Raw genomic sequence first — 24,480 nt, 5'->3', positions numbered from 1 at the left:
TTGGGGCAGGGAGGGAAACCTGTTCATTAATAAACATAAAAATTTATGGAAAAATTCTCACTGATAAAAGAAATGCAATATGTGTGTGTCCTTCTATACTATATAATGTTGAAGGTATTTTTAATTTACATAATAGATATTGAACTATGTGCCTCTTTCTATCTCTTTCATTGGTGGTGATTTTTATATTTTCTTCCAGTCAGCTTATGGCATTCTTCAAGGAATGGATTTTATATATGCAGATTAATCTTTCACCTTGTTCTTTATTTAGATATTATCTTTTCTTTCTATTATCAACATTTTTTTTCAATGCAAAATAAGTGCAGGTGCTGGGACAACTGGATATTCCATGTACCAACAATTTGGACCCCCTATGTCACATCATATACATCAGAATGTATTAACATTCTAAATATGAGAGGTACAGCCATAATAGTTTCAGACAGAAACCATAGCAGTCAATCTTTATGACTTTGTATTTGGCAGTGTATTCTTAGATATGAACCAAAAGTATGAGCAACAGAAAAATAAACTGAACTTTGTTGACATTAAAAACTTTGTGGATCAAAGAGCATCACTAAGAAAGTGAAAAGACAACCTGAAGAATGGAAGAGAATATTTGCAAATCATATCTCTGATATGAGTCTAGTTTACAGAGTATATAAAGATAACAACCTGATAAAAAAGGATGACACCAAAAATATGAAAAACTCAATGAAAAAAAATGAACAAATGACTTGAAAACATTTTCTCCAAAGGACATACACAAATGGCCAATAAGCACATGCAAAGATGCTCAACATTATTAGTCATTAGAGAAAGACAAATAAAAAACACAATGGGATGCCACTTTCCACTCTCTAGGATGGCCACAAATTGAAAAAAGAAAATAAAAATAACAAGCATTGGAGATATTGGAATGCTCAGACTTTGCCAGTGAGATGTGAAATGGGTCTGCGACTGTGGAAACTGGTTTGGTGGGTTGTTCTTCAAAAAGTTAAACATAGAGTGACAATATGACCCACCTATTCTCTCCTAGGTATATACCCAAAAGAATAAAAAACAAGTATTTGAGCAAATATGTATGCATCGATGTTCATGGTGGGATTACTCACAAGTAGGCAAAAGGCAGAAACAAACCAAATGTTCACCAATGAATAAATGAATGGGTAAACCATGCTACATCTACACAGTGGATTATTATTCAGACATTAAAAGGGATAAACTTCTGAGACATAGTACAACGTGAATGAACCTTGCACACATTATGCTAAGTTAAAAAGCCAGACTCAAAATGTCAGAGATGATGATTTAATTTGTATGTAACACCCACAATAGGTAAACCTGTTGAGACAGAAAGCAGATTGCCAGGGGCTAGACAAAGGTGAGAATGGGAAGTAACTGCCCAGTGGGTACAAGTTTTTTCTTTGGAGCGATAAAATGTGGGGGAGAACCAGAAAAAGTGATGCTTTCACAACATTGTTAATGTTTTAATTGACACTGAATTCTTTATTTGAAGAAAAGTGTTACATTACAAGAGGCTCACATAGGAATTTTAATAACATTAGCGTCTCCAACTTGGTTGATGTAAAAGCTTGGTGCACAGGTTTGAAAGACCCATCAGAGGATGCTGCTCCTTTATGTCCCCTGTACCTGATGCGATGTTGGGCATATACTTGGTGATCAGTGAATGCCAATGAAAAAGATAAAATAAAAATGTGCATTAAAGCAACTTCCTAAGAAGACCAAGAACCAAAAAAATATGTGAAACTGTAGCAAACGCTAGGAGCATTTATTACTACTAAAACATTCAAGCCAAAGCAAGTATGTGCAAGATGTGAGGTACAAGGTAAAACATAATGTAATAAAAATAAGTTGCAAGTGTGATGAGTGGAAAATAAGTCTGAGGTCATAGAGGAAAACTTCACATGCTGTCCTACTGAGTTGGGACTATAAAATAAAAACTAGAGGAATCGTTGTCCCTCAATCTTAATGAAGTGGCATAAATGAGTGGCAGAAGCAGGGGCAATCATTCAGGCTGGTGAGGAATCTGCCCTCAACTTTGCCCTCTGGCTTTCATTAACCTATAGAGAGAGGTTTGGGGGCAGAAAAAGGGAAATGTTTACAGGCACAGTAAATGCATCCCCTTATGGAGAGGAAAACTTGCCACAGAACAGACTGCAGTTGGCTATGTTGTGCCTGATGAAGAAAAGGAAGGGATGGTCTGCACAGAACTTTGGCACATTTTCCAGGCAACAGTCAAAAAACTCCGTGTATGAGGCAGCTGCAGTCTCAGTGCCTTCCTCATTCACCTCCACAAAGGCCTTGTGCACAAACTTGGACAGACAGAGGTCTTCCTCAGCTGACATTGCTGAAAAGTTGGCTTTGCCCACTTGAAAAGCATCAACTATTCCCAAACGTTGAAGCACAGATTCCATGTTATAATGCTCTTCCAGTTTAAATCTTGGAAGGAAAACTTCAACTTCAGTACACATCATACAATGAGGCTTGGTCCAGGCTATGAACTTCTCAAAAGTGAGCTCTTTTTCCACCTGAAAGACCAATTAGCCATTAGGATTCATACGTCATTACATATAAGTATGCACACAGACACACTCAAGTACCCTTTCTGCTCTTGGAGATGGGTGTTGATTGTTGCACCGGACCGGAGGCACCTTTATCTGCCAGATTTGTAAGATCTTGCACTCACAGTATTACACACACGACTTCGTTGACAAGCAGGGGAGCCCCCAAACCTCTAAGAGGCACAAAGACCAGACCTGGCTGCTCCTCCCTTCACCCCTGACTTCTGAGAACCTGTTCTCTATCTTGACGATTGGCAATGCCCAGCTGACTGTGCTTTTTTTTCTTTTACACTAATTTTTGAAAACAACAAGACATTGCTGCTAAGCAAAAAGACTTGAAAGGGCCCGCAATGCAGCCCTCCAGAAGGAGGATCTGCTCAGCAGGGGCAATCCCACATGCTTTCTGGAGTAGAAACTTCACAGGGAGATAGATGTAGGGCAAGTGGAGGGATGCATGTCTTTCACACAGGCCCCTTAAGGACACGGGCAATGGTTGATTCTCTCACCCGAAGGACCCGTGCTCAAAAAGGGCAAGGTGGGTAGGAACTGCCTTTTGGGGCTGTTTCTGGCTCTGTTCCCTGAGTACTGGTTCTTACCCTCCTTACCATCCCTTGTTAGGTCAATGTGTTAAGATATTTCTCATCTACTGTTTCAGGTTCTGGGTAGAGACAACAGTTCTTATTTTTCAAAATGTAATGCTAATCACAATGATTATGACAATAATAAAGGTCTCATTTACTGAGGGCTCATAGGTACCAGAAAACATCCTGAGCTTTATTCTTGGATTACCCCCAATGTTATTCTCACAAAAACTTTATCAGAAAGAGAATATTACCCCCAGTCAGAGATGAGAAAACAGAAACTGAGGCGAGTTAAGAAATTTGGCGAGGTCACATAGGTAATAATACAGAAGTAGGTTTTGAGTAACAGTTTGATTCCAAAGCCCATGTACTGAACATCACTGCCTGGTTACCCACATCACCAATATAAGAGGCAAACAGGACAGGGGAAAGTTCTATCCTGTAAGGAAAAATGAAGATGTCAGTCACTGGGTTCATCTCACCAAGCTTAGATCCACATTATGGTCAGGCAGCAGGATGAGCATGCTTAGCTCCTCACCCTCATAGGGCAGCTCCAGCACCTGGGCCTTCACTTCTTCTATGTAGGCAAGGTTAAACATAGCCTCCTGGAACATCATCTGCACTGGCCTTTGGTCTTTCTGATGGGGATAAACACATAAGCATGGAGTGAAAAGCAGATTGTTGAAAGACACCAAGTCTCAAGAAAAAAAATGCAGCTGACCACAAAAGTGTTTTTAGCAGCTGTGGTGAAAAAAATGTTTGTGCTCTAATTAGCACTTACGAAATGGCTCCCCACTCCTTCCACCACCATGACAAGGCATCTATTGTGAGCAGGTGTGGCTAGCACCAGAAGATGTTTCATTCAGCAAGAAAAATGTGATACTCTGCATTTACCAGAAGAACTAGTCTGATATTCTCCATGTAAAATATGCTCTGCAAAAATATTTAAGAAAACAAAGGAATCACAAATTTCTCTCTATTACAAAAAGTTTTATGAAAAAGTGGAACGAAGTGCGTAGTTTCACAGCAGTGTGACTGAAACTGTGCATACGCCCTCACAGAAAGCAGCCTCTCAGCAAGTACAAAACCAAGAACTAGATGTATCTCCATGCATTTCAACTCAATTTTCCCAATTCCGATACTGTAATATAGGGAAATACTTTTAAAATTATTAAAGTATTTGCTTGACGAAGTTAAGTATTATAAATTGATTTTTAAAGCTGACATAGACTATTCCATTGTAAAAGTTAAAATTGGTTGTAAAAATCAATGCTACAAAAGTTCTCTCCTCTCGCTTTGCAACAAGAGAACTAATTATTTAAAGTACACCTTATTTAAAAATAAAAACAAGAAGGCATTACCTGTACACGTTTCCAATTCATTGAAATGGTATTTCTTAAAGGTTGAAAAATTTGGCAAACTATTTTAATGTCTGCCTAAATTGAAGATATACCTCAATATCAAGACTAAGGTCTTAGATGTTTTAATATTTGCAACTTACAAATATCTTATTAATAAGGATAAATTGTCAGCAATTCATGTCTATACTTATTTTGTTTTAAAATACCTGATTAAAATAATATTTTTACATTTGCTTTCTCTCTCCCCACAATGCATACATGTCTCACACTCCCTTAACACCCATCTTTTGCTTCTTCTCTAAACAACTTGAGCTTAAAGAAATACCTTAACTTCCCTGAAATAGCTGGCAGTAATGACTGTAGGTGAAACTAAGAGGCAGTAAAAGAGGTAATAAAATGCCAAAAAAAATTTTCATTCTTTTTTTAGTTCTTTTCTACTGAGTGTATAATTTCATTCCAAATTATGTTATTTCAAATTATTTTTATCTTTTTATTCTTTCTAATCATTTTATTTTTTCACAAAGTTAAATTTTTCCATTCACTTTTTTCATCAAACTGGGAGGATTTTTGAAAGCTTCCCCCACCTGGCTTATTTTAAAAGGCATTTCCTTTGTGCATGCTTTCTCGAAGGGTCCACTCCATCTTCCTTTGAAGTAGACAGCATTGACAACAACCAGCCTTGTCTGTTCATCAACAGCTTTTTCTGGCAACAAGTTCTGAATTTTACCTTTCCAGAAAAGTAGAGAATTCATTCAGTTGATTGTTATAAAAGCATGATGAGTAAACTGCAATATGGTTAATTGACAGGTCCTTGATTATTAGTCAAGAGCTAAACATCCTTTTGTCACATCTGCACAGTTTGGATTGTTATGTATGGAAATAAATGGCACATACAAGTGGCACTGGTGATCACCAGTACTTCAGGAACATTAACGAAGTTGATGACAGCGAAAGACTTCTATATCACTCAAGAGAAAACACTGCACCAAGTGGGAGAACAAGGCAAGTAAGAACTGAGAGATGGGCTAAAGGGGCCTTGGCTGTATCACGTGGTTAAATAAAGGGTTTCATCTAATGCTCCAAGAAGGGGTCCAGTGCTGCAAGTCCAGATACATCTGGGCACAGCAGAGGCAGCCAGAATGAATGGTTCTAATGGGAAATGGCTGGCAATGGGCAGTATGGGTGCATTGCAAAGCTTCTGGAAGCCTCTAGAATAGAGTTCACTATTTGATCCTTTAAACAAAACATGAGACATTCCTGGAAAAGTTAAGGTGGGCGAAAAAAATAAGATACTCCCTTCTTCCATTTGATACCAAATTGTACCCTCTGAAATACAAAGAAATAAGGTTCAACCTTAAACAAAGTGTGATTTCAGTCTACAGAAGTGATCAGTTCTGACACAGGGCTTGCACTTGGCCTATCATGTATGTCTAGGTTTATCAAGTCTAATTAAGGGAGGGGAAGTGGAAGACATGGCAGAAGCAATAGAATGAGTAAGATGAACATGTAGAGTGAAGGCAGTGGTAATGGAGGGTGACATAGAATCTGCAAAGAGGAGGCTCAAAGAAGATTTGACCATCAGTCTCCTTCCTACAGAGATTATGTATTCACCTAGCATAAGAAGGTTACAGCCCAAGTAAAAGTATGTTTTAGTATAAGTTATTAAATGGAAATTGGGTCTATGGATTTCTTTGAATATTTGTATCAATCAAATAAAATCCTGGGAGAATGGACAAAATTAAGTCTCTGCTGTTGAAAATCTGAGCATCTGATGGAACCTCTGTGGGTAGATTAAATTTTAAATATGCCATGCAGTCCAGCTTATGAACATTATTCTGACCATCTGAAACACTAGGAAAATCAGAGAGGAAAAAGGTAGAAGAGGAGGAGAGAGAAGAGCACACATGGGAAGAGAGGAGAGAGAAGGAGGTGGAAGAGAAGGAAGAGGTCGAGGAAGAGGAGAAGGGAAAGGGGGAAGAGGTACAAATGGGGTGGCACATGGAATGCTGACCTTCAGTCATTTCTGAGACCCAAGTATTGATATGTTTCCTGGACTTCTCTGCAGCTTTGGCAAAGGAAAGCAGTTCCAGCTCAGCCTGATAGAACTGGCGACAGAGTTCCTTAAAGGTCTTTGGAGAGACAAGTATGCAATGAGGCTATATTCCTAAATAAAATAGCAGCAAGTCTCAAAAAAATTCTGAATATTACATTCATTTTTATGAAAAACAACATACAGCTTTTAAAAGTTACCACAACTTACTCTACTAAATATACTCTACTAAATATCAGAGTTTATTAATAGGTAAGTAGTAACCCATGAATAACCAGAAAAAGGATAAATGAATTTTAGAAGTAGTCAAATTTTAAATAATTCAAGGTATAGTTATAGAATGATGATTTTTTAAAACAATGTTTACCATAAGTTTTAGTTCTTTAGGATCTCTATATTTTGAACACAACTTTTATTGTTTTGATTCAACTTACTGAAAGGAATTCACAAGCCTTTTCTGCAAAGAGCCTGTTGGCCGATCTGAGCAAGTACTGAGTGCCAGGTTTGTTCACTTCAGCAAGAAGGGACTGGAAACCCACATGAATGTCCTTCTCTGTGTTTAAAGAAAACACCTGTTGACAAAATAACTTAAAACTATCAGTATTGTTCTTTGGTCTCAAAATCCTCCACAACATTTTCCTTTAAAGGCATTGCTTTTATTTAAATTGCATATTTAATACATACTAGAGAAGCAACACAATGATGGGGTGGAGGAAAGATACAGAGGAAAAAAGAGAGGGAGGGGAGGAGGGAAGAAGAGAGAACACAAAAGTAGTGGGAGTAAAAGAGTTGACTTTTCTGCCTAAACTGAACTCTTTCGTTGGAACATGAGCAACAGAAAAAATAAATGAAAAACATGAGAGGGGCTTCAGAAAGATTTTTTTTAAAACAAAAGTCTTGCATCCTGCCCTACCCAGGTATCTCAGTGGGTTGGAGCATGGTCATGTAAACCAAAAGGTTGCGGATTTGATACCAGTCAGGGCACATGCCTAGGTTGCAAGATCAATCCCCAGCCATGTCTCTTGACCACTCTATAAAACCTCTTGGGAACAAACAGAAAGGAAATTCTCATCATTTGCAGATGTTTACTGAATATTAGTAAAACCCATCTTTCTAGCACATACAGAGTCTACATGTAATGGGTGCATGCCTTTTACCCTCTCTTGCATATTTGTTTATGTTTTTTCTAAGCTAAAAAGCAAGCTGGTACATTAATGACTTGAAATAGAACAATTATGGTTACAGAGTCTTTTATTCCAAGAATGAGATTAGGTTCTAGCAACTTAGATTTCAAATAATTCCAGTATCATATTCTAAATAAAAGCAAAGTGCTAGGACCTCCAAAGTTTAATATTTGTATTCAGGTTATTAATTAGAGATACTTTTCCCAAAAATCTCAGGAGAGGAGACCCCTCAACCTGGCCCTTGCCATCTCCTCATGAGGGATAAAGCTGGATGATGACATAGCAGAACAACCTAAAACACAAAAAGGCAGCCCCTTCCCTGAGACAAGAGGTAAGCAGATCTACCTGGGATATCTGGGCAGCAGTGTTTCCTTTCACCCCCAGAAAGACCATAGCCAGTGCTGAGGAGATGCTCAGAGGAGAAAAAAAAAACACGTTCTGAGAAGCGTTGTCTTCACATAGTATCTTTAAAAGGTGGAGGGCGAAGGTGTCATTTGCTTCAGAAAGAGCATCCATGTTGCAGGGTCTGGAGCCAGAGAATAAAGACACATGACAATTTTTGTTGTTTCCCTGACACATGACAATTTTGGAATTGTACTTCTGTTTTTTAAACCTTAAGGCTCATACATATTTCAGTTTGAAGAAAAACTGTTTACTGTGTGTCTCCATTGAAAAAATTAGTCTAAATTTTAAGGAAATTGGTTAAGTGTGGTAGTGGCAGCTGATCAAACTGGTAAGCTCAAAGCTCACTTTGCTGAAACGGCTTCCCCTCCCACTGGACCCCTTGTCCTGCTCCAGCCTCCACCTCCAGTCCCAAACTCCTTTCTCCCCGAGAGTCACCTCTGAGCCTTTGAAAACACCATCTGACTCCCCATCCTTTTTACCAGGTTAATGGCTCAACCATCACATCCTCAAGAGGCTTCTGATTCCTCCCCTAGACCAAGTTTCCCTTCACTCCCTCCACCCTCTCCCCCTGCATAACTCCCCAATCTTGACTGCAATTTCTTCTTCACTAATCTCAGTCCCATTAGGTAGAAGCTCTGGAGGCAAGGGCCCTTTGGCAACAATGAGAGCTCAGAAAAATGGAAGGCTGGCTAAACATGTGTTGAATTAATGAAAGAATTAGGATGGATAAGAAGTTCTTGGATTTGCAAGCAGAGACTAGTAATTTTAGCAGCACAGAGACGAGATGGGGACGTCCTTATGTGGACCCCAGACACAGAAGAGAGGGGAGGAAAGAAAGGGGGCAAGTGAGAAGAGGGCTGTATACAAGGGGGGGACCCAAAACACCAGGAATTTATTTATTTAAAAAATGTGTATTTATTCTTACATGTTTAAACTTCAGTCTCCTTCAAAGTACATTCCATTTAATGCAATACACCTATTGAGACATTTTTCCACCACTCAAAACAGTTTTTGAGCTCGTGGATTTTGCTTCTGCCATTTTTTGTTTTACCCCTCTTCCACATTAGCAAAGCGTTTCCCTTTGAACACATTTTTAATCCCTGGATACAAAAAAAAAGTCACTTAGGGCAAGATCAGGTGAACAAGGAGGGTGGAGTGCAGGGGTCATGGCATCTTTGGTCAAAAACTGCTGAACACAGTGCTGTGGGGGCAGGGGCATAATGAACCACCCATCATGAAAGGCAAAGCCGTTGAACAAGTCTTCAAAAAAAATTCACTAAAGCCAAAGGCAGCGTCTCACAACAAGGCCAGCTAGTACACTGATACAGATGGGCGCCTAGAACATTCACCTAGATGGTGAAGCCTGTACTATAAGGGGCCAACCCTCCAGATGTTAATTCTGCTCTTTGGGGGGTACCCCCATGGTATAGTATGACCACCCCAGGACCATTGGACAAGGGGAAGGGCCACTGCCCAGGGAAGAGGCATGGGAGGAGCAGACAAAAGACCCTCAGGAAGGGGCAGCATCTAAGGCTTGCTGGGGAACCAGGAGGCACAGGTCCTGAGGCCAGTCACAGTCAAAGCCCAACTGTGCCGTTGACCTGTCCACCCAAAAAGCCTGGATTTCTGCAAACAAGAAGGCCCCGCCGCCTCGGGGTCACTTTGCACACAGTTTTCTGGGCCTCTTTCCGGGTTTCTAGATGGTATTCTGGGGATTCTTCTCTCCAAGCCCCGCGATACCCTGCAATGACCCCACCTACCACCTTCAACGCAGACTCACTCCTCCTGTCTCCGCTCTCAGAGCCTGGACCCCGCGTCCGAAAGCAGTGACTTGGCCGCCCGGAAACTGGCGTCCCTTTCCAGGTCTCAGACTCCCACAACAGGCCTTACAGGAAGGTCCACACACCCGCCCTTTATCACAGGACCTGCGGGACCCGGAGGGGTGGGGCGAGGACAGGGGCGTGGGTGGGGCACTTGGTGGCCTGGGGCAGGGGCAGCGCAGTCCACTGCCTCCAAGGACCAAGTCCTGGGCGCCCCCTCCTGGCCTGGTATCGCCTGTGGGATCCCCGCTGGGTCGTGGCCACACTCGGATGGGCTAGAGGCGCTCACTTCTTGCCCTTGCCTGAAGCGACTGCAAAACGGGCGTCTAAAAGGGAAGCATTTTCAAACTGATGGCTTTCAAACTTTGCTTTGAAGCGTTCTCTGAGCGAGGCTAGAACCCCAGGTGCCTCTGAAGCAACCTCCCTGCTGGCTGCCAAAGTGAAGAAATCAGGTGAGGGACTGGGGGAAAGCACCAGAGAACTTGGAAGCCTGGGCTTCTCTACTTCCGGGAAGCAACAAAGGTGCAGTGACAGCCTTCTGTGTAGGGTAATAGGTCCTGTGGATCTTTATTACACTCTTGTCTTACATAGATGTGAGTCACCTGGAATAAGGTATTCACTTTGAGGTCCCACAACTCATTAGGAGTCCTGAACCCACACACAGAAGCCAGGCATCCTAACTCCTAGTACCTGAGCCACTTCCACTACTTGCACTTGAGCTGAGCTCATGTGCAAGCAGCTCTACTGTGTGCCCTCCTCATGACAGAAGCAGACAGAAGTCACACTGGCTCAGGACATGAGGTTCACAGGCAGGGTGGACTTCTGGCTGGTTGATGCAGAACAAGGCAAGCAGGGTGACTAGGGCACAAAATTTAAGCAGGGATGCACTTTCAGAGACCAGTCCCTGCACTTATGTGACCATGAAAATGAGGGTCTTTTTAAAGGTTGAAACTTAGAGGACTTCTCTTTCAAAATAACAGCTTTATTAGAAACAATGAACATTCCAAAATATTCACCCTATCGGGGTTGTCCAATCTGCGGTCTATGGGCCACATGTGGCCAGGAAGGCTATGAATGTGGCCCAACACAAAATCATAAATTTACTTAAAACTTTTTTTTTGCTCATCAGTTTTCATTAGTGTTTTTGTATTTAATGTGTGGCCCAGAGATGCCAAAAGGGTGGACACCCCTGCGAGTATAAAGTATGCATATAAGTGGCTTTTAGTCTGTTCACGAGGTGGTTCAACTATTGTCACTAACTTCAGAATATTTTCCTTTCATCACCTCAAAAAGAAACAGCGTACTTTAATAGGGTGTAAGCTTAAGGAAGTGCAGGCTGAGAGGCTCCAGGGGCCTCCACCTCCCAATCCTAGCTTGGGGGCTGGGAAAAGCAGCAGCACAGGGATTGAAGAGTTATTTTGCATATCAATAACAGCAGGGTAGCCTCCTTGCCTGCCTGGAGCCAGGAAGATGGGCATTACTTTGACTCATCATGTAACTGGGAGGCAGCTCCCCTGGTTACAGCACCTGAGTGAGAGCTGGGGGATGGTTCATTGCACAGCAAGGGGGCCACGCCTCCCGCCTCCCGGGAGTAACTATAGCAGCCAAGAGAGGCACAGAATACGGGAGTGCTAGCACTTGTAGCCAATTGTGGGAGGAGTCAGAAATGGGGTTACAGAGGAAGATCTGCACAGGGATAAACCCAGGTAGGGCAGCCATGCTGGGGCCTAACCACGCAGTTTCAGGAGTAAAGAGGGTCTCTCTTAACCATGTGGCTTAGGAAGCAGGAAAGCAAGATGTAGCTGCCATTCGGAGCTCTCTCTTAGCAATTTGAAAAAATGCAGGATTCCCTCAGGCCCACAGTGGGGATGAGGTTTTGGATGAAGAAAGGGGGTCTATCAGAACTAAGGATTTCTGTTTCTTTTCCTGAGATACGGTACCCATGACTGGCCTGGTTTAGCAAGGAAAAGCAGGACTGTGTGTGTGTTTGGGGGTGTATCTTCATTTCTAAAGGGGGTGGGATTTAACAGAGACATTCCGCCATTACTCTAAACTTGTATAACTTTGAAATAAATAGTTCCTTTCCTTTTGACCAAACTCTGGCATTGAGAGCCACAGTTCCTAACACAATGGCGGCAGGCAAAGATGGACCATAGTAAAAAAAAAGAGCCTTGGGGAGGGGGTTTGTTTCTGTAACAATACCCCTTAGCAATTATTCTCAATTTCCTCCTCCCCCCAGCCCCTGGCAACCACTAATCCATTTTCTGTCTCTTTGGGTTTGCCTAATATGGGCATTTCATGGATGAAATGATACAATATGTTATAGTATTTTGTGACTGCTTTCTTTCACTTAGCATGTTTTCAAGGTTTTCCCTTGATAGTTCAAGGTAACATTTATCTGTATTTGCTTACTTTTTATGGCTGAATAATAGTCATAATAATATTGACTATATCAATCAATGAACTTTAGAGCTGATTTAACACCAACAGAAAATTTCAATTAGAGGTTCAGCAAAGAAAACTTTATGCAATGCAAATACATCCATTGTGACACAGCAAGGCAGTGAGAACAGCAAACATATAAGGAGGGCTTGGGCTGAGGAGGCCCTGGCAGGAAGCCCCTCTCCAGCTAGCTAGCCTTTCTCTGCTCTGGCCTGCTACACCTGCTATGTCTAGTCCACTCGCCTGTGGGTCTGCTTCACTCTGGTCTGGAAGAAACGTGCTTACCTCGTCTGCAAACAAAGGACTCAGAGGTTTGGAGTACATTGAAAGCGAGGCATTTACTTAAAATCTTGCAAGAACGGGCTTCCAACTGTTAGCAGGCACACCCAGGTGGTGCAAAGCAGGTAGTTTTATCCCTAATGCAACTGGTCCCTCTGTGTTTCTCCACTGGCTGAAAACTCTGGGGTTACAATTTGACACAATTTTGTCTAATTCTAATTGGTCCCCCTGCTGCCGCTGCCTTTGCTTCCTTATTGGAAATCCCCTAACTTATTTTTCTTCAAATAGTTTAGCTACTCTTTGTGGGTTTGAACTTATGTATCTTCTGGAAAGTTTCTACTAGACCTCAGGGTTTGAGAGTCACCTTACATTGAGTTTCTCACAAGCCTGGCGAATGTCTTAGGGTGTTTCATCTTTTGTTTTTCAGCTCCAGCCAGGGACACCACTCTAGTCACTGGTGGAAACTGGAAGTGCACATACAGAGAAGTCCCCACCCCTGGTCTCTGATTGTTCTATCCTCATGCAAATGAGGAATCAAATCTACACAGCTTGAATGGTGCAGAAGGCACTGTCCTGAATGGTTAGAGTGGAGCTGCTCTGATTGGTTGGTGCAGCTCTGACTGGACAGGGAAAGTCTCAGTCTTATGGTTGAAGTACAATTCCAGGGACTCCTTTATAAGGGCAGGCTCAGACTGCAGGAACATAGTGTAGGCAGTCACTTCAATGCAGTCTTCTTCCTCAAGGAGAGTTTCACTGAGGTTTTTGTTGTTTGTGTTTTGGTTTTTGTTTTGTTTAATTTGAGCCCAGTTAGCCACCAGAAACTCTTCTCTTCTTTCTCAGGTAGAGAAAGATATCTATATCTATGTATATGTATATGTATATGTATATGTATATGTATATGTATATGTATATGTATATGTATATGTATGTCTATATCTATATCTATATCTAATCATCTATATCTATTCCCCTCCAGGAAACAAAATTATCTTCTGGAGGACAGGCCCTTTGCAATACAGGGTACTAGTTCTAGTAGCAGGCCCCTGCTAGGTGAGTGTTCTAGAAAACCATCTGTCTCAGTGTACCAGCTGGCATTGTTGTGAGAGGCTGCAACCAGCTTCAATGAACATTTTTTTGAAGACTCTTTCAACATGGTTGCCCATTTCATGATGGGTGATATACAAGTGCACTTGCCTACACCACGCTGAGTGTTTAGCAGTTTTTGACCAAAAATGGCATACCAAAATGTCATGACCCCTGTGCCCCACACTCCTTATTCACTGGATCTCATCCTGAGTGATTTTTTTTGTTTGTTTGTTTCCTTGGATGAAAAAAGTCCCCAAGGGAAATGTTTTGCTGATGTGGAAGAGCTGAAACAAAAAAACAGTGGAAGCACTAAAAGGCCTCAAATTCCACAAGTTCAAAAATTGTTCTGAGCAGTGGAAAAACATCTTGATAGATGTATTGTATCAAATGGAGAGTACTTTGAAGGTGACTGAAGTTTAAATATGTAAGAATAAATACACAATTTTTATAAATAAATTCTGGGTTTTTTGTTTATATATATGTAATATAGTTAAACAAATATTTTATATACATATTTTCCTCTTTATTATTGAGCTTTAACATAATGAGTCCTGTTTTACTTTATCATCATCATAATCAAATTACTAAAAACCAATGATAAAGAGAAAATGTTAAAACTGATCAAAGAAAGATGTTAGATACAGCAAAAGAAATGTAAAGATGACATTAGACTTCTTTTTGGAAGCACTACAAACAATAGTACAATGGAAAACATCTTTAAAATATTGTAACAAAAATAGAAACCACTGACTTCCAGTTCTATGCCCTTCAGAAATACCTTTGAATGATTAGGTGAAATAAAGACTTTACAGACATACAAAAACTGAAAGATTTTATCACCAGCAGAAATGCCCTTCAAGATATGTTAAGGTAATTTTATTCATAAGTTGCAAAAAAATGATAAGGAAATAAGGATCTATACAAGGGAAGAAGAACAGTGGAAATGGTAATTGTCAGGTAAATACATAAGACTATTTTCTTGTTTTTAAAATAGATTTAAGAGATAACTATAAAATACATACATATAGTGAGTTTCATAACACATATGAAAATAGCATGAAGGCAGGCAGAAGGGAAAGGAAAGGAAAGAATGAGTCCATTTACTACATGTGAAATGATGTGACATCATTTGAAACTAAGTGGTAATCTAAAGATGTGTACTCTAAACAGTAGTTTAACAAATCAAAGAGATATAGCTGCCAAGCCAAAAAAAATAGATTTAGAAAAACAACAAAAGAGTCAACTATTTTTTAGGAAGGAAGGAAGGAAAAGAAACAACAAAAGATAAAAGTAGAAATCAAACAGTGAGATGACAGGCTTCAAGAAGCTCTCTGAAATGAATGTGTTCTAACAGACAACCCAGGCTGGCTTGGAAAATTTTAGTGAGAGCCATATTCTAAATGGCTTCTATGACAGGCCAACAAACCGTGAATGCAAAACAGAGTCAGGAGTAAGCACTCTTCTGTCCAAGTCATAAAAATAAGTCAGGCAGGAGCTGGTGGTTGTATAAATGGTACTATAAGTGGAAGTGTGATCCAGTGTCATGTTTTGGAGACCAATTTGGGAGAACCCTCAAAGTATGCCCAAATTTTATTATTAGAAATATTTCCTCACAATATCAAGAACATGAGCAAATATTTAAGATAATTATGACAGTAGAGCATATAATAGAAATAATTTTAATTACCCAAATTGTCTACAAGTAAAGTAAATACATCACAAAAAAATACTGACAGTTATATAATAGAATAGTATGCATATAAAAATTGATGATGTGGAAAGATTATTATTTTAAGGAAGGGGTTACCACATTCTGTAATTAACTTGTATGAAAGTATGTTCATAAGTTTGTATTTGTATATGTAGAATAGGGAAGTGATATGTATCATGATACTAGTAGTTTTAGCTGGGTAGTGGAACTGTGGACAACTTAAGCTTTCTTTGTACTTCTTATAATTTTCAAATTTTTACCGCAACACATTTTTTTTCGTCATCAGAAACAGAGAAATGTATGAAACTCAAAGCAGGGAATGTGCTTGAGCTACATGTGAGCATGTATGATAAACCAGAGGACCACTGTTCCCAGGAATTGTTGAATGTTTAGGGGTTCATGTGAGGGTTTTAGGAGAACTAGGCAGGATACTGAGTGTGCTTGAGGGGAGGGGGACAGGGAGACGGATGGAGACGTCTGCAGGTATGATTGTGGAGTTCTGATCCCTAGCCCAGTCCTAAATCTCATTGCTAAACCCCTGGCCCAGGATCTGAGGCTAATGGAAATAGGAGCTGAAGAAGGTGTAATGCAGACCTGGGCGGCTGCAGAATTAACATGTTGAGATCTCTGGCCTTGTGAGCCAAAGGGCCTGGGCACTGACATTTCCTCAGGAGTCTGGTAGTGGTGGAAGGAAGACCTTTGCATTGATCCCAAGACAGAAAAGCAGAGGGCTAGGTCATAAATACCTGAGATGCCCCAAGCACACCCAAAAACGATGGGCATGGCCTGGGAGGGGAGCTGTCCCAGGGCATGTAGGGAGAGCAGAAACACTAAGGGGCACCCCAGAAACTCCAAAACAAGCGCACTTTTCTCAGCCCCAAACTACATAAATGTGAAGCTTCAGTTATTCCCAGCAGCTGTGAAATGTCAACATTCATAACCATGAGATGCTTTCTTTCATTTGAACCTCTGCAGAATTTGGTCCCCTCAAGTTTTAATTTAAGGCAAGTTAGGCACATGGGGAAGGGGTACACAGACAGCAACTGTACCTCTTGATGTACAAAAGCATGTGCCACAGAACAAAATGCTTCTGGTTTTGCAGTGACTGGTGAACAGAAGGAAAGGGTGGTTTGCAAAGTCTTGGTAGTGTTGTGCTGCATGCACCAGGCAGTCCTGAGCACTGTGGATACCTCCATGCCTTCTTCAGTGGCCTCTGCAAAGTGGTTGTGCTTAACCTTGGACACATACTTTTCAGTCAACATTCCAGAAAAGTTCACAGTTCACCTTTGCTTTCTTTTTAAAAAGATTTTATTTATTTATTTTTAGAGAGGGGAAGAGGGGGAAGAGAGGGAAACACCAATGTGTAGTTGACTCTCACGTGGCCCCCACTGGGGACCTGGCCTGAAACCCAGGCATGTGCCCTGACTGGGAATCAAACCAACAACCCTTTGGTTCGCAGCCCACACACACATTCAAACCAATGAGCTACAATAGCCAGGGCCACCTTTGCTTTCTTAAATGCACCAGTTTTTCCTAGACTCCAGAGAACCAACTCTAAGCCATAGCTCTCAGACAGCTTTAATCTGGGGAGAATACCTTGAACTTTACTGAGTTGGCTTTTCTGGATTTTTTTCAGGCTCTGAACTTCTCATATGTAAGTTTTTTTTCCACCTGGCAAAACAGAGCCAAATCTTACAATTTAAATGTAGCACACATGCCCATCTACACATTTATTACCTCACTACCTACCTCCCATCCCCACACTCCTAATGAACTAGGTCAGGGGTGTCAAACTCATTTTCACCAGGGACCACATCAGCCTCGCAGTTGCCTTCAAAAGGCCGAATGTAATTTTTAGGATTGTATAAATGTAACTACTCCTTAATAGTTAAGCGAAAGCTCGGCGCTGCCCCAGGTAAAAACAAGGTGCCGGGCGGGATAAAACTGTTGGGAACAAGGAAATTAAGAACTAAATTTTAACCTTAATAGACAAGAACCGCATTGTAGCTGAAAAGAAATGATAAAAGAGACAAAGTACAGTCAAAGCAAACATCCTGTGTCTAGCAGACGCTCTCCCCTGGGTAGGCTAGATAAGCAGTGCTTTGTAGTTTTTAATGAGAAAATAGAAAACTAGCTAGCTAGAGCCAGGAGATTACTAGGTTAATGAACAAACATCCTGCCTTCCTGCCTTATGAAAGAATGCTTGGTTTGAAATTCCCGCGCGCGGTCTTTGTAAGCGAATTACTAACTGCCACGTCTGCTTCTGTATAACGCTTGCTTGCCTGCCCATATATAAGAACGTAGTTGTAAGCGCTCAGCGCGGCTCTCGTTTGCAGCTCCTTGTGGGCACTGTGTCGCTGGACACTTTGAGAGTTCACCCCTGCGCAGGTTAAATTTGGCCAATAAAGTAACATCTTTGATACCCTGAAAGTCTCCGATATTCTTTCTCGAGTTTGCTGGATGCTACAAAAACAAGGTGAAGGGATGGATTCAGCCTGCGGGCCTTGTGTTCACCACCTGTGAACTAGGTGGTAAGTTCTTGTGCAGGACAATTCACAGATTTGGTTTTCTCTTATGAACCACACCAGTCTGTCTAGTTTTCCCTGTCCTATAGATACAAGATGAAAATACCTAGAAAACAGGATTTTATGGAAGAACTATCTGCTCTAAACTCATTTTAAATGTTAATGTAAAAACTCTCATAACCAATTGGAATATTTGTGCAATACCCACACATACCTGCTCTTCAGAAGATAGTCTGACAGAGGAAACACAAAGATAATGGCTCAGAGCTCTGACTGCCAGGACAGGAGGGAATCAGGGATCATCTGCACAGGAAGAATGGTGTGCATAGAAAAGGGGAGAACAGAAATGAAAATCACCAGGTTTCTGCTTTGGAATCCCCACTTGCCCTCACGTACCGTGCTAGCTGCCTGCCCTGGACTTAGCTTCTAGTCCTCCAGGAGCCAGCACTCTCTCACAGTGTCCATAAGGAAGAATTTAGAAAGGCAGGTGGGAGAGGGGACTTCCATTTGCTCTTGATTTTCTCTTTACCACCTGGAGCCAAGGTGCATGACGGCTGTTTGGACACTTGCTCTACCCCCAGTTCTCATTGTCTTCTTAAGTAGCTATGACAGATCTTATTCATGATTCCATGAGGAAAGCTCCTTCAGATCCCATGAGGGAAGACAGGAAATCAGGCAGGCCCACCACAGCATTCTGTGCAGGGAGCTGGAGCAGGTGCCACCTACCTGCAGTGAGAGTCCATTCTTCAGTTTCCAAGACTTTGCAAGCCTCCTGTTGAATTCCCAGTAACCTAAAGTCAGTTGTGGTGAGAGTATTTACACCACCATACCAGAAAATGGTATGAATCAGGGCTTCCTCTTTTCCACCCCAAACACATACCACCACCACCTCTGGGTTTGCAAAGCCATTTGCCAGCAACCTTGATCCTACTCTACCACCTGTTTATTTGCTCCTCTCTACTCTTGTGCTGTGGGAAGAGGACTCACTCCTGTCTAAGGCAAATTCCTCACCTTTAGTTAGATCTTGCTACTCAAAGTCTGGTCCACAGTCCAGCAGCGTCTGCACTATGTGTAGTCTTGCTAGAAATAAAAACTCTCAGGCCACATCCACACCCACTGTACAGTGTCTCCGTTTAAAAGGATGCCAGGAGATTCTGGTATTGATTGCTCGAACTGCCATTACAAAGAAGCAGAGATTAGGTGGTTTAACCAAAAAATTTATTTTCTCATAATTCTGGAGGATAGAAATCCAAGATCAAGGTGTCAGCAGTGTTGGTTTCTTCTGAGGTCTCTGTCTTTGGCTCTTAGGTGGGTGTCATTTCCCAAAGTCCTCCCATGGTCCTACTACCATATGTGTTCACATTTCTTCTAAGAACATCATTCATTGGGTTAGGGTTCACCCTAATAACATTTTTACTCAATAACATCTTTAAAGACTGTGTCAAGTGCAGGAACACTGAGTTCCTGGGTTAGGACTTCAGCATATGAATTGGGAGGAAACACAACTTAGCCCATAACAATTATACACATTAATGTTTGAGAAACATTTCCTAGATCAAAACCTATTGCATTGTTTGAGACTCTTGTTCAGGAAACATTAAGCCTTCAAATATGCCGTCCCTTCAAATAATGAATAATGTCCTTACAATTTTGGGTATCAGAATTTGTCGTTACAAGCAATCCCGCTCTTGGGTACCCAGTAGAAATGAGCACATATGTTCACAAAATAAACACACACTAGTGTTCATTTATTACAATTTGTAATAACCCAAAGTTTGAAACTTCTCAATGTTCCCCAGTTGATGGATTTAAAGAAATGAGCTCAGGCTCACTGTCCAAGGCTCACTCAGTATGGCCGGATGGGTGTTATCACTGGGAAGCCGAGTGACCATGCGCAGGTTCTCCACAAACAGGTACTGGGTATGTGATGTGGACCCCAGCTCGTGGAGTCCACGACATTGTGGATGGGGAAGAGACATTCACACGGACTACTGAGTCCTGTGGAGGAAAAGGGTGAGCGGCTTAGCTCTCAAGAGGAGCAAAAAGCCACAGCCTCCCCCATGACAGGCCTTTATTTCTATCTCTCCAGCACATTACAGGATGATCTTCATTTACTATGCACAGGCTCACTTTAGGTGGTTACCTTTTGCAGAAAAACAAAGGAACCGGTGCTGCTAATCATATCAGAGAAGAGGGACATTTGCAAATGAAAAGGCAAAAGTGGTTGAACCTGTTACACTCACCCTTGGAAGGTTTAGCATGGATTTTAGGAAGTTACTTTGCAGTAAATATCCTCAATTCAGGGTGAGGGAGTTTTTTTTAGCAAAAGCAAGACTCAAAGCGGCCTAGGCACATTGCAGACCTGATTCCCCCCTGGAGAACCGATCCATGGGCGTGGGTCCTGCACATCTCCAAGTGGGAGCTGGGCCCACACCACACAGAACAGTCTCCTACAAGTGTGGACCAGCAAATACAACCTATTTAAAATTTACATTGCCTAAATATCATATGAACCGTCTCTTTCTCTTAATGACTGAAAAATTAAAATTAGATTACTGAATAATGACCTCAGTTTACCATAAAATAATACATCTCAATGGAAGAACCCATAAGGTACAACAGATAAGGGAGTGTAGCATCCAGGAAAGGTGAGAACAAATATCGGAGACTTTCAGGGTATCAAAGATGTTACTTTATTGGCCAAGTTTAACCTGCGCAGGGGTGAACTCTCAAAGTGTCCAGTGACACAGAGCCCACAAGGAGCTGCAAACGAGAGACGCGCCGATCGCTTACAATTACATTCTTACATAGGGGCAGGCAAGCAAGCGTTATACAGAAGCAGACGTGGCAGTTAGCAATTCACTTACAAAGACCGCGCGCGGGAATTTCAAACCAAGCATTCTTTCATAAGGCAGGAAGGCAGATGTTTGTTCATTAACCTAGTAATCTCCTGGCTCTAGCTAGCTAGGTTCTTATTTTCTGATTAAAACTACAAAGCATTGCTTATCTAGCCTACCCAGGAGAGCATCTGCTAGACACAGGATGTTTGCTTAACTGTACTCTGGCTCTTTTATCATTTCTTTTGAGCTACAATGTGGTTCTTGTCTATTAAGGTTAAATTTAGTTCTTAATTTCCTTGTTCCCAACAGGGAGGTTTTATGTCTACAGACTGATAAATATAAAATCTTCATTAGTACACCCTAGTGTTCAGTACAATATGTTATTGTTCCCACAGATGAAATATTACCAGATTAGAGAAAATGAGTTTGAAAATGGAGGCATAAACTCTCAATACCACTTTTGGGAGAACTTGTGGTGGTGGTGGGGATTCTTTTGAGAAGTTGCATAGAGAAACATTCTCATGGTCCTTAAAATTATTGCTCTAAGTGAGGCAGGACATAGTCAGGAAGGAAGCTCCAGAGGCCCCGCAGGGCTGAGGTAGAAAACATCTATACATGACAAAGACCCCCTAAGACGGGTTGTTCCTGTTTTCTGGGATAACTCTGAATCATAGAATGCGCCTGCACGCTACTCCCTGATTCATTATAATATCATTATAATGAAATAACATTGTGGGACTCCCTTCTCCAGTAGCCAATCAAGAAAGTCATGGGAAACCACACATGCGCAGTAGCTTTGAAATCCAACTTGTACCTGCTCAGGAAAAGCCCGCCAAAGACTAGCAGGGGGGCTTCTGCCCCTATAAGAATAGAATCCTCCAGCCCACGTGCCCTTTTTTTCCTCTGCTCAGAGCTGGCCCACTCCCGTGTCCTGTGGCGTGTACTATCACTTAATAAACCTCCCCTCTTTCTTTATGCTGTAAACTTTGTGTGTTTGGTTCAATTCTTTGTCCTCGATCACTAAGAACCTGGTTACCTGTGCACACCTGTGCACACCTGTGACAGTTTTTGGCGAGCCAGCTTAGGAGAAGACACCGAGTGGTAAGCCCCCTTTGCTGCTCTGACACCCGGGATGCCCTTTTCCGTTATCACCTATTCTGTTTCGGTGACTCTGATGTTCCATGATGGAAGGTCGGCCGCTAATTTGCAGGCACAGGTTGGGCAGTTAAAAGCCACAAGGGCGCCCGCCGCTTGAAGACTCCTGTGATAGGATAACTTGGATGCGGAACGGGGTTAGCCTTAGTCCCCGCCAGGTACAAGAAAATGTCCGCACAACAGTCAGGCACACTGTGGAAAGCACAAAACACTGCCCCACCCCGCGGCCACGCCCCCAGTAGGCATAGTCGGACCTTCCATGCGGGATATCAGTCACCACCGCACCTGTGCTATGACTTCCTTTTGCAGTCTCCTCATCAGGCCCACGGACAGTCTTTTATGCTTTTCCTCCCCAACTGACTTCTGGTCTTTATACCTTCACTCACACCCCACTTGCCTTTTATGTATGAAGGGTTCCTGCTGTCTTTGTACTAAGATATCTATCTTGGGGGTCATTGATAGGCTAGCGCTAAGTACAGTTGCAGGAATGAGCCACTCCCATCTTTGCCACGTGTATACTATCATTGTAAGCAGCAACATCGCTCAGAACTGCACAACAGGTGCCTGCTGGTCGCTGGTTACTAGAATGGCTGCATAGAGCCACTCTTACCTAATTAATTGAATTTGGAATTCTAAGGTGGTTTACTTGTTCCTATAAGGGTATTTTAATTTCCCCCTCTCAGTTCATTGTCCCTCCATGAGATCCGCCTCCAGTATGAAGGGTGGTGATTTAGACATCTCTTGAGGTCCCTTCTGGGAGATTTCAGACGCAGGTGCAATTTCTTAAAGCTCTGGAAAATTACATAGAATATTTAAGGGTCTTCTTTGTGATCTGGAAAAGAGTCATTTTATAATATGATTATCTTGGTGCTCCTCTGAATGGTTTACAGGGCCAGAAATTATTTTTCTAGTAAGACACTTCCTTTGCCCCAGATCTTAAAGCTTACAGGAAGATGAGGGTCCCCATAGATGAAGAATACAGAACTGGAAATGTACTAGGGCCACAAGGGTAGAGTCTGGGATTGTCAGGATTATAGGCAATTGCTCAAGAATGCAGGACTGGTTCCTTCCCAATAGTTAGAGACAAAAGTAGACTGTGGTGATTCTTTCAAGTCTTTTCGATTTCTGTCGGCCGACACTCACTAGGATTTCTTTCGCCAGAGACGTCTGGTAGTTCGGTGGGATCCCAGGGGACGCCCTGTGGCCCACTAGGAAGCTCCTGAGGCAAGAAAAGGGGGACGCCTCTCGATTTCAAGTGAGTATCTTTCTCACTAGAATCTCTTTCGCCAGAGACGTCTGGTAGTTCGGTGGGATCCCAGGGGACGCCCATGGCCCACTAGGAATGTCCTAAGGGCAGCAAAGAGAGGGACGCCTCTAGTCTGCAAAGGAGTATCTTTGTGTTTCTTTTCTCTTAGGATCACCGCAGTCGAGATGGGAACTACATCTTCCATCCCTTCCAAATCACCATTGGGTTGCATTCTTAGCTACTGGGATAAATTTGACCCAAAAAATTTAAAAAAGAAGAGATTAGTTTTCTTTTGTAACACTGTTTGGCCCCAGTATAAATTAGGGGATGGAGAGATATGGCCTGAGAATGGGAGCACAAATTATAATACTATCCTACAGCTAGATCTATTCTGCCGGAGGGAAGGCAAATGGTCTGAAGTTCCTTACGTGCAGGCGTTTATGGCTCTGTACCGAGATCCCTCGTTTTGCTCCAGCCCCACCCTGACAAAACCTACAGGCCCAAGTGTTGATCAATTAGAAGATACCCTCCTTAGCTCCCTGCCTGTCTCTCAAGGGAGATTAAGGGAACCCCAGAGTTCTGAAGTCTCTGCCCCTACCTTAGAGGGAGTGACCTCTCCACCACCTTATGCTATGGGTAACCTAAAGCCACCAGCTGAGGAAAAACCCAGCCCTGCAGGACATACTAGAAGTGGCGCTTCTTATCTCCCTACCACTCCTGCACTCCTACCCTTGAGGGAGGTAGCAGGCCCTGAAGGTGCTATAAGGGTACAAGTGCCATTCTCTATAACTGATTTACAACAATGTAAAGACAGGCTAGGGAGTTTTTCAGAGGACCCTTCACGTTTCACTAGTAATTTCCAGACTCTTACTCTAGCATTTAGTATGTCGTGGAGGGATTTGTACATAATTCTGACCACCTGCTGCTGTTCCCCAGACGAGAAACAGCGGATCTGGGAGGAGGCCCGTAAGTATGCAGATCAGCTGCATACCCAGAACCCTGGCACTAACCAGCCAGCTGCCCAAGCTGTCCGGGACCAGGAACCTAACTGGGGATACAATACTCAGGCAGGGATCCAGAGTAGGGATGCAATGATAGATTGCTTACTGGCAGGAATGAGAAACTGCATCAAGAAACCTGTGAATTATGAAAAGGTTAGGGAAATCTTTCAGGGCAAGGAAGAGAACCCAGCTCTCTTCAGAAACAGACT

At 42.2% G+C, this 24,480-nt stretch overlaps 1 protein-coding gene across 3 annotated transcripts; it reads right to left on the bottom strand.

The window, feature by feature from the left end:
- Positions 1–2,147: 2,147 nt before the first annotated feature.
- SERPINB9 (serpin family B member 9) lies at positions 2,148–8,277 on the bottom strand. Of its 3 annotated transcripts, none has more exons than XM_045841715.1 (6): positions 8,071–8,277; positions 7,012–7,128; positions 6,539–6,656; positions 5,112–5,254; positions 3,649–3,804; positions 2,148–2,552 (listed from the first exon to the last, which is right to left on the bottom strand). In XM_045841715.1, exons 1-6 carry the CDS (start codon positions 8,275–8,277, stop codon positions 2,148–2,150), a joined length of 1,146 nt encoding a protein of 381 aa, XP_045697671.1. The 3 variants fall into 3 exon arrangements, with proteins under 3 accessions (XP_045697671.1, XP_045697672.1, XP_045697673.1); XM_045841716.1 differs by having other exon boundaries at positions 8,074–8,277; XM_045841717.1 differs by having other exon boundaries at positions 7,012–7,149; positions 8,107–8,277.
- Between the last annotated feature and the right edge of the window lie 16,203 nt (positions 8,278–24,480).

Source organism: Phyllostomus hastatus, unplaced genomic scaffold (genome assembly GCF_019186645.2).
Source record: "Phyllostomus hastatus isolate PE091 unplaced genomic scaffold, TTU_PhHast_1.1 phas_contig_37, whole genome shotgun sequence".
NCBI lineage: Eukaryota > Metazoa > Chordata > Mammalia > Chiroptera > Phyllostomidae > Phyllostomus > Phyllostomus hastatus.
This window is presented reverse-complemented; position numbering and strand designations above follow the sequence as displayed.